The 10,700-nt window shown below is 36.1% G+C and overlaps 2 protein-coding genes across 2 annotated transcripts; one reads left to right on the top strand and one right to left on the bottom strand.

The window, feature by feature from the left end:
- Window positions 1–400: 400 nt before the first annotated feature.
- On the top strand, window positions 401–3,546 carry LOC127117847 (calcium-dependent protein kinase 17). Its single transcript, XM_051047966.1, has 7 exons — window positions 401–1,466; window positions 1,585–1,728; window positions 1,817–1,969; window positions 2,050–2,333; window positions 2,422–2,549; window positions 2,638–2,737; window positions 2,847–3,546. Exons 1-7 carry the CDS (start codon window positions 797–799, stop codon window positions 2,937–2,939), a joined length of 1,572 nt encoding a protein of 523 aa, XP_050903923.1. The 5' UTR covers window positions 401–796; the 3' UTR covers window positions 2,940–3,546.
- On the bottom strand, window positions 3,529–5,394 carry LOC127117848 (splicing factor 3B subunit 6-like protein). The gene is made up of 2 exons (XM_051047967.1): window positions 4,906–5,394; window positions 3,529–3,777 (listed from the first exon to the last, which is right to left on the bottom strand). The coding sequence occupies exon 1, from the start codon at window positions 5,288–5,290 to the stop codon at window positions 4,916–4,918; it is 375 nt and encodes a 124-aa protein (XP_050903924.1). The 5' UTR covers window positions 5,291–5,394; the 3' UTR covers window positions 3,529–3,777; window positions 4,906–4,915.
- Window positions 5,395–10,700: the final 5,306 nt, after the last annotated feature.

Below are 10,700 nucleotides of genomic sequence, written 5' to 3'. Positions count from 1 at the left end.
CTACTACTATTTAAAGATTGAAATTATTTATCTAAATATCTCATTTTCTCCATCGTCAATTGAATTGCCGCATCTTCTTATGTATTGTACACGTTAATTGGATATACGCATCATTTATTTTGAGAATTTTTTTGTTTGAAAATGGATTACTTTAAAAAAAATAGTTGAAAAAATGAATTATTTTGAATATTTATTTATAAAAAAATTGAAATTATTTTACAAATTGATATTTGAAACATAGGGAGTATTATGCAATACATGTGTAAATTTCCAATTTTTTTTTGTTTTTTTGCAATAAAAAGAAGAAAACCATGTCATCATGTGATACTCATAACAACTTTTAAAACATAGAAACAAAACCTTAACTCATTTGTACGATGTTGTAACAAAATCTTTGTTAACATACCAAAATCCATTTTTATTTTTTCATCTCCGAAATTTCCTCCAAACCTTTGTCTAAACAAAAACATACCATAAACATCTTCCAACGTATGACACACTTCCTACAATCTATCACCTTCCTCTAATTTTTCTTTCCATCATATCATTCCAATCTGTCAATAATCAACAAACTATCCTTATCTTATTATTATCCATCACCCTTTCATTTTTCTCCTAAGTTTTTTTTAGATTTTTTTTATGTAGCTCTTTTCTCAATTCACTCACTTTTTCTCTTCAACCCTCTCCAATGATTATCTTGTGACCCTTCACCTCCTCTTTTTTTTTCTTCCAACCTATTTTCCTTCCTCCCTAATTCCTTCCATCCCTTTTCTTCTGAGTTTTTCTCCCTTCCACCATGGGCAATTGTTGCTCAGGTGGCACTGAAGATCCAGAAGACAAGGGAGAAACAGATCAACAAAACAACAACAATGCAAATGGAGATTCTTCTGCTACAACGCCGCCACCATCTTCGAAACCATCTCCTCAACCTTCTAAATCCTCGAAACCGGCCGCGATGGGACCGGTTCTCGGAAGACCAATGGAAGATGTCAAAAGCACTTATAGCATTGGAAAGGAACTAGGGAGAGGACAATTTGGTGTAACATATTTGTGCACACATAAAACCTCTGGAAAACAATATGCTTGCAAAACAATAGCCAAGAGAAAGCTTGTGAACAAAGAAGACATTGAAGATGTTAAGAGGGAGGTTCAAATCATGCATCATCTCACAGGACAGGCTAACATTGTCGAACTTATCGGCGCTTTTGAAGATAAACAATCTGTTCATTTGGTCATGGAGTTGTGCGCGGGAGGTGAACTTTTCGATCGAATCATCGCGAAAGGTCATTACACCGAACGCGCTGCGGCTTCTCTGTTGAGAACCATTGTCCAGATTGTTCATACTTGTCATTCCATGGGTGTTATACATAGAGACCTTAAGCCTGAGAATTTCCTTTTGTTGAGCAAGGACGAGACTTCGCCTCTCCAAGCTACCGATTTCGGTTTATCCGTCTTTTACAAGCAAGGTTTTATATCAAAACTGCTTTAACATAAACATAAACATGAACATGATTATGAATTATAATTTACGAGTTTTAATCAAGCAAATTGTAATATTAAAACACGATTTTTTTTTTTTTACAGGAGAAGTGTTTAAAGATATCGTCGGTAGCGCGTATTACATTGCGCCGGAGGTTTTGAAGAGGAAATACGGACCTGAAGTAGACATTTGGAGTGTTGGTGTGATGTTATACATTCTTCTATGTGGTGTTCCACCATTTTGGGCAGGTTTATAATCACTTAATTTTAATCTACTTCTTGATAGAACAAAATAGCTTAACTTTTGAACTGATTTTACGTCTGCATAATTTGACAGAATCTGAAAATGGCATATTCAATTCCATCCTAAAAGGCCACGTCGACTTCTCGAGCGATCCGTGGCCCTCCATTTCGCCTGCAGCAAAGGATCTTGTAAGGAAAATGTTGAACTCGGATCCTAAGCAGAGGCTAACAGCACATGAAGTTTTGAGTAAGTATACTTGACTTCACCGCGATTAAATCGGTGTGATTGAAATTCTAACAATGTGCGATTGTAATGCGAAAAAACAGATCATCCATGGATCAAGGAAGACGGAGAAGCACCGGATACACCTCTTGACAATGCTGTGCTCAACAGACTCAAACAGTTCAGAGCGATGAACCAATTCAAGAAAGTTGCGCTGAAGGTTATTGCTAGCTGCTTATCAGAGGAAGAAATCATGGGATTGAAGCAGATGTTTAAGGGTATGGATACAGACAACAGTGGAACCATAACGATCGAAGAGCTAAAACAAGGACTTGCAAAACAAGGAACTAGGTTGTCAGAACAAGAAGTTAAGCAATTAATGGAAGCTGTAAGTTATCGACTTCTACCAAAAATCAGCTTCTTACTTATCATGGTTACTTAAGTTAAGACGATTCTTTTTCTTTTGCGAATTACAGGCAGATGCTGATGGCAACGGAATTATAGATTATGACGAGTTCATCACAGCAACGATGCACATGAACCGAATGAACAGAGAAGAACATGTTTATACTGCATTCCAATACTTCGATAAAGATAACAGCGGGTAAAGGAAAATAAATAAAACCAACTAGATTGAATATATATACTAATTCGTGATAAATCTTGTAATCTAATTCTTTTTCCGTGATTAGATACATTACTATTGAAGAACTAGAGCAAGCTCTACATGAGTATAACATGCATGATGGCAGAGATATAAAGGAAATAATTTCAGAAGTTGATGCAGATAATGTAAGTCTTATACACTAACTGAGTTAAATCTTTTTCATTGTTAATAGAAAGAACCTGCTTGCTTGCACATCCTTCATCTTGTTACGACGAAACTTGCATGTCTTTGCAGGATGGTCGGATTAACTATGATGAGTTTGCTGCTATGATGAGCAAAGGAAACCCAGAAGCACATACCAAGAAGCGGCGTGATTCAACTTTTTAAGGTACCATGAGGAGATTCAATGGAGATGATCTCTTTCTGCATTGTGTTTTAAAGAATATTTCAGATGCTGGTGAGAGAAAAGTTACAGAATGTTAAGCTTGGTAGTTGTTTGGTTGGATAGGGTGGTGAAAACAAACAAAATTGCAAGGGAAAAAGAACTTCAACTAACCTATGAAAACTGTATAAACATACTAGGTATTATTTGATTGGGTGGTTATGTTTTTTTTTTCATTTCATTGTAACATGTCTTATATTGTAATTGATGTTCACTTAGGAATCAAATCAAAAGGGTGTATATTTATTTGCTTATTGTCTCCTATTAATCATATCTATATTTGAATTGGATGCGTAATGCCCTTTTGATCACACCAACAATATAATAAGCATGTATATATTTGAGTTTAGTTAACATCAATAGATAGCAAACTAATGAATCACAGGCCTATTATATGAAAAGGAACGTAGGAAACATCAACACTAAGTATCCTCATAACACATAAGGATCGGGTCGCAAATGAGCATACTCATCCCCATTAAGCGGAGCAGACCCCGTAGACGTTGTACCTTTAAAGACTAAAAATTACAGAAATTTTAGTAGTATGTGAAGTTCTTGCTTCAAAAAATGAAATAAACCATTTACAATTCATTACATTATACAAATAGCTCACTTTGCCAAATCCATGTGCAATTTAATACTTGATACAAATAGCTTGACTTGTCAAATTGAAATGAATTGATACAATTCATTACTAAAACATCATGTAAACTTTCATCTAATCTTGAATCAATACCCTACTCTGCGGCGTATCAGCATTCTGCGGTGGATTTTCAGCTATGACTGTAAAATGACAGCAAAAGTGAGACAGATTGAGAGACAAGAAACCCAAACACTGATCTAAAGCTTTAAATTACAAAATTCTTAAAATATCCTATTCCAACAAGAAGCCACAGTGTTTAAATTTAAGGGATTACACTAAACGGTTCCGCCAATGAGGTGCGGCGCAATAACTTCTACACAGAATTGTTCCTCTACTGTGTGCCCTATAGTGGCCATGGGCCACTCTGCTTCACCTCTACAGCAAGCTACTGACAACACTATAATGCTTTTGGTTGCAAATTAAAATATCAATACAATATTCCAATGAGCATTCAAAACTAAAGAAGGTTAACTCAGCCCTAAATTTTCAAAAGCTACAATTCCCATCTCCTTATTTTACTGATTGTCTAACTCACACCCTTGTCAATCTCCCCGGTGTGTGTTTGGTTCCGTGGTGAAGAAAATTAATTGAGTGATTTGATTCTGTAAAATTGATTCTGACTAAAAGCGAATTCAATATAAAGTGATTCATGTTTGAATAAATTTACTCAAGTTGAGTAGTAAATTTCAGTGTAAAAATCATGTTTAGACTCGAAAGCCACAAATTTCAACTTCAAGTAAAATCAATTACCTGAAGCAAAATCAATTCTACCCAATGTCAGAATCAATTTTACATATCAAGAATCAATTTTACATATCTAGAATCAATTCTACAACTCACAAGCATCTTCCTACAAAACACAAATCTATGAAACTAACTACCTGATTATCCTAGAAGATATAAACATCTAATAAACTTAATGAATATCTCAAGCATTAATCACTTAAATACTATTTGAATAAACCACTTTATTAATCACTTACAAAATAAAGTTTCTTTCATTTGCTCTATGTTAATAGATAACTCAAATAATTCAACTCAAACAGGCCTTAATCTCAAACCCAATGATCTTTTAGTGTCCACTCAACAATACAGCAGAAAAGTAACAATATCATACATCATGATTTAACTTCACACATAAATAACACTATTGAATATCAAATCAAACATCAATTGTTAATTCTACATACTGAATTTCTCCAAAACCCTAACACAACTGAACAAAACCCTAACAATTAGGCAAAACGAAATTGGAGTAGGGTTCTTACGTATCATCAACTACTTCTCTTTGGTCGATACACCATACTTCTCCTGCATACGAGCAATCTCATCTTCCTTCTTCTTCTGATCAAACTTCTTACTCATCTTAGCTTGCTGATAATAAAGAACGATGAGATAACGATTGGCGACGTTGAAACCGGAGAGATGATCGACGGCGGTTTTGGCGTCGTAGATGTCTTCGTAGACGACGAAGGCGGTGCCGCGAGTGTCTTTGTTGGTTCCGATTCGGATCTGGCGAATTGCGCCGTATTTGCCGAATATATCGTACATTTCTTCGCTGGTTATGTTGAACGGAAGGTTACGGACGTAGAGGACGCGGTTTACTTCCGGTGGGAGACGGGTGTTTCCCTTCCGGAGACTGATCGTCGTCATGGTTTGCGGCGGTGGAAGAGAAAGGAAAGGGAAAGGTTTGAAACGTCTCTCGAAAATGTAAAACCTTTTCGGTAGTTTTTCTGAATGTGGATTATGCTAGGTCGGACGTCGCCTTTGAGTTGGGCTTGGGTTTCGTATATTAAAAGCCCGTTTGTTTTGATTTTTTTTTTAAAATATGATTTTTTGCAAAAATTGTGATTTCGATTTTCAACTATGTTTTGATCTTCAATAATGCATAATTATGTTATAGAATGTTCAAATTAGTGATTCAATTTAGAAAAAAGGAATATAAAAAATTTATAATATTTTAAAAAACAAATTTATAAAATCTATTTTTAAAAAGATAAAAAAAAATCTATATATATTTTTTTAAAACTGAAACAAACAGGCTCATAGTAGGCTTTGAGTTTGGCTCAAGTTTCGTCTATTTTGTATAATTTTTTTCTAAAACCTCACAAATCTAACTTGACAATTTTTCTGAAGTTTTTACTGGATTTTGTTGGGATTTATGAGTTTTTATCGGGTTTCTAAAATAGGTATAAAAAATATACTTTTATATCTTTGTTTAAAATACAAATGCGAAATCATATAATTTTCTAGAAATCTATAATTTTATATCGGATTTTTTTAAAAAAATCGGTGTAAAACTATACTTTTTACACTGGATTTTCAAAAAATTCGGTATAAAATCATATTAAATAGGATTAAATAAGTTTTTGGTCCTCTAAATATGACAAATTTCACTTTTAGTCCCTCTAAAAAATTTCTTTAAAGAATGGCCCTCTTAATATTTTTCATCGACACTTTTGGTCTCTCATGCCAACGACCGTTAACAGAAGTTGATGTGGCATGCCACATGGAAGTTTTTATGTGACTGAGCATACACATGGATTTTTTTTTGTGACTGGGCATACACATGGAACTGCCAAAGTGGCAAGACGCTGACGTGGCTTGCCACATGGCTAAAGTCGATATTGTTCACGAACCCCAAAAAACCGCAGCTAATCGATAGCTAAAATCGTAACTAATATGTAGCAACTTCTATTTAATCTTCAAACAACTTCCTTATGTTGCAGGAGTCATGCCGAACTAGAAATGTTCATATTCAATGCGTGAACACCTAGACATATTGATGTAGTAATATGACACCCAATCCAGGTTGAGGTTCTTAAGGATGGTTCTTCTGATACCCTTTTTTCTGCAATTGATGACTTCTGTAATGAAGGGATTGGTCTCGAAGAAAGTAGTGTGCTTCGACAAGGATGGAGGACTGCATGGAGAACATCAAATTTTTGTGTTCCTCACTCACACATATTGTCATCAAATGGTACTGAAGTTGTTGTTGAGTTTTCCTCCTTAGATTAAGAGCAAAGCTCCGATTATAAAAAACTAAATGCAGGAAATTTCAGTCATAAGGCAAACCATCAAAAGAAGAGTGGCAACAAAAAGTTCTATAAAAAGGCACCAAAGAAGTCGAGTTTTTCATCTAACCAGAAAATTAGAACTTTGTCCTCATTATCTACTGAACATAGACTTAGAAATCCATTGCATGATATAAGTAGTTATCAAACAGATAAATTAATTAAGCCAGAATTCTCTGGACTCACCACAGTTGCATGAATATCAGTCTAGTTAGTATTTAGTAGATTACTTGAGAAGATTAATAGGCCTCCATTGAAAGCAGCTTTGCCAAATTTTGGCGTGGAGAGAAATTCATACGTTACATGTACGTTGTTATACGAAAAATTAATATACCTTCATTCACAAACGTCATTCTACAATCTTTCAAGAGTTGTTGTTTTTGGGTTCACATGACAAGCGAGTTTGTACTTATCATTCATTGATTCCTTGTAAGTGTATGGACTGTTTGCAGGCAGTTTGAAGTATAAATAAGTGTTGAAATATGGTATTTGATACACATTTCGCAGTTGCAGCTCCGGGTAACATGTATAAGTATCAGGTATACCACTATCTGTTTTGATATAAGTATATTGAATACCTTTGCAATTGCATAATTGTAAACATAAATTTTTGCACTAAGCAAGTGTATAATTTACAAAGATTCCATAATAAGAACATTTCACATTGTCACTATAATAAGAGCACAAACTATTTACACCACAAACACCATGAATTCTACAAGATCTTGATTTGGCTTGACATGAAATATACCAATTTTTTCTGCTTTATTTTTTACTATAAGTGTGAATGTTTCCATCAGGATCAAATCTAATTCTTATTTGCATCAGTGCATCTCCATAATTAGATGTCATGAAATTGAAATCATCTGATGAAGTAAAGTTATCGAGAGTGTTCAAAACCACATACTAAGCTATGGGATACTTGCATGGTTAATTTGCATAGAAACAAAAGCAAGGGGAGAAGGACCAAATGCATGGTTAATTTGTATAGAATAGCTATGGAATATTTGCAACGTAGTTCACATCACAAGTACTCAATATGTATAGTAAATTTAATGCAGCATATATTGGTTTTAATTTTGTTGTTAAAATTCACGTTATATTTCATTAGAATTATTACTACATCAATATGTATAAATGACCACGCATTGAATATGAACATTTCTACTTCTGTAACATAACGAAATCGTTAAAAATGAATACCAAGATTTTTAAATACACTACAAGATCTTTTAATTCATATCAGATTTTTAAATTGTTCTATCGAATTTTTCATGCACACATTTTGCTAAAATTTTGTCAAAAGGAATATTGTAGTATGCCAAAAACACTCCATAAGGACACCATGGGTGTCATTTTCGCCCTTCAACAGAAGGACTGGGGAAAGGTTCGCAGAACCATGCTAATCCACATTGTCGAGCAGCAAATGGCTCATGGTGGAGACAAATGCTTTACTCTTGTAGAACATAGAGACATACTTCTCGAGCGTCTCCGAAAATACAATATCGCCATCATCAGGAGTAATACGGGTAAGTCGGGCACCTTTAACACCCATTTTCATACTAGGGGGAGTGTCGAAATGCAAGGGTAGGAACGAAAGTGGTATTGAGCCACAATCGCAGTAAATACATGGGACCCCTTATCTGTAAACTATTGAGGTAAGGTCGCTCGATGATGTTACGAGACAACGTCCCAACGACTCGTAAAGGCCACACAAGACCAATTTGCTAAGGCAAACCTTGGCAACCTCCTTTAGCCCATGGAGTTCAGACTCTGGCTTTATTCTTCGCCTTAAGGTGCAGACCTTGGTGACTTCTTTTAGCCCATAGAGTTCAAACTCTGGCTTTGCTTCTTGCCCTCAAGGTGCATGCATTGGCAACCTCCTTTAGCCCATGGAGTTCAAACTTTGGCTTTATCCTTCTCCTGAAGGTGCAAACCTTGGCGACTTCTTTTAGCCCTTGGAGTTCAGACTTTGGCTTTATTCTTCGCCTATAAGATACAAATCTTGGCATCCTCTCCCTATTGAGTTTAGACTATGGCTATCTTGATTTTGTCTATACAGTTCATACTTTGACATAATATCCTGCCTTACAATTCCGACTTTGGCATTCATTCATCCATTTCTTGGAGTTCAGACTCTGGCTACCTCTTTCATTGCATATACAGTTCGTACTTTGGAGTCATACTCTTCCTCCCTGTTGGAGTTCAGACTCTGGCATTCAAATTAGTTCCTTTGCCTTACAGTTCATACTATAGCATGTTTGTCCATCTTGCCCATGGAGTTCAGACTCTGGAAACCTTTGACATTGACTCCAAGTTCAAACCCTGACATTACATCTCCTTTGCCCCCTTCGAGTTCATAATCTAGGAACCCAGTCCTTGCCTTGTATTTAGTTCAAACTATGGAATTCATCTATCTTGCCCTATAGAGTTCAGACTCTGGCTATATCTCGTTTGCCCTTGTGGTTGATCACCATCTTTGGTTAGTACCACCTCGTTGCTTGTTAAGCAATCTACCTTGCCTCTGGGAAATCCTATTGAATCTCTCTTTGCTTTCAGCCATAGTAGGCTGAACTACGACTGCTCTGATTTTCTCATTGCACGATGAGAATACGTAGGCACTAGGGTTCGAATCCTTGGCAAGCATACTTCTAATTATTCACCTTTCTCCTTAGGGCACCATTCATATCTTTCATTATTCATTACCTACCTCCGATCATAAATCGTTCACCCAGCGACACATTACTCCTTTGACATCGAAATACACTTTCTTTGGAATTCCATACATACCCTTTTAGGATGTATAGCGAATAGTCCATATTTCTACCTAGAGTTGTTTGGGCTACACCCTCAAACACTTAATTCTTTCCTTTTTGGCTAATCACCTTACAGTGGCGGTCCTACTAGTCCATGTATCGGTTAAAGCCTTTTCCCTCTATGGTATGAATTTCATTTCTCTTACGGATTCCAACACACTTCCACCTTTCGATTTCAAACAATACTTCTTCAGTCATTTATCACCAAACATTCAATTCTGTGACTTTGGTCACTTCATTCCGTTTATCTCCATGATACATTCATATTCTACCTTCCTTCACTCCATGTGATATACCAGTTATCTTTGAGCAAAATACCCTACCTCTTTGTGCTTCTTCTTGCGTCACCTTGTGAACCAAGAGATGTTTGGGACTGTGCCCAAACACCTATTTCTTCATCTTTTCGGCTTTACCCTATAGCGGCGATCCTACTAGACCGCGTATTGGTAATAACCACCTTACTCTTGGGTTCATCTTTCCACCCTTGTTGGAGCTCAAAACACTATCTTTTGGTTCATACCATACTTTGATGACACTTCTTTCCACCCTACACTTCTAGTTCCTTGAACTACGAAGCTCTTAATTACTCATTGCACTATGAGGATACGTAGGCATGAGGGCCCCAATCCTCACCGAGCACTTTATATATTTCTCTTCCTTTCCCATTATTTTGCGAGTAATCTTAGATATAACACATATTCGACCGAGAACAATAAAAAAAGGTTCGCATGGAGTACCATGGATGATTTTTGGGGTGCTAATACATTCCCCTTGCATAACCGACTTCCTTACCCAGTATATCTCTTTCCCTCGGGTTTTACCGATGTTTTCCCTTCCCTTTGGGGATAAATAAAGTTCGATGGCGACTCTGTTGTATGTTCGAGCGTGCGATACATTCAGGTATATTTCCACTAGCTTCACTTATAAAGCTAATGCTAGGGGCAAATGAACTCCTAATTATGAAGGCTCGTATGTTGTTAAGAGAGTCTTCTCAGGCAGTGCTTTGATTCTTACAACTATGGATGGTGAAGAGTTTACTCGTCTTGTGAATGCCGACACATTCAAGAAATACTTCTCCTAAAAAAAAAAGAACAACTCGCTAAGTTGAAAACCCAAAAGGGTGGCTTAGGCAAAAATGAGCGTCTTAGTGGATTGAAAACCCGAAAGGGAGAT

Source organism: Lathyrus oleraceus, chromosome 2, assembly GCF_024323335.1.
Source record: "Lathyrus oleraceus cultivar Zhongwan6 chromosome 2, CAAS_Psat_ZW6_1.0, whole genome shotgun sequence".
NCBI classification, from domain to species: domain Eukaryota; kingdom Viridiplantae; phylum Streptophyta; class Magnoliopsida; order Fabales; family Fabaceae; genus Lathyrus; species Lathyrus oleraceus.
The sequence above is the reverse complement of the archived record's forward strand: the minus strand, read 5'-3'. Positions and strand labels throughout refer to the sequence as shown.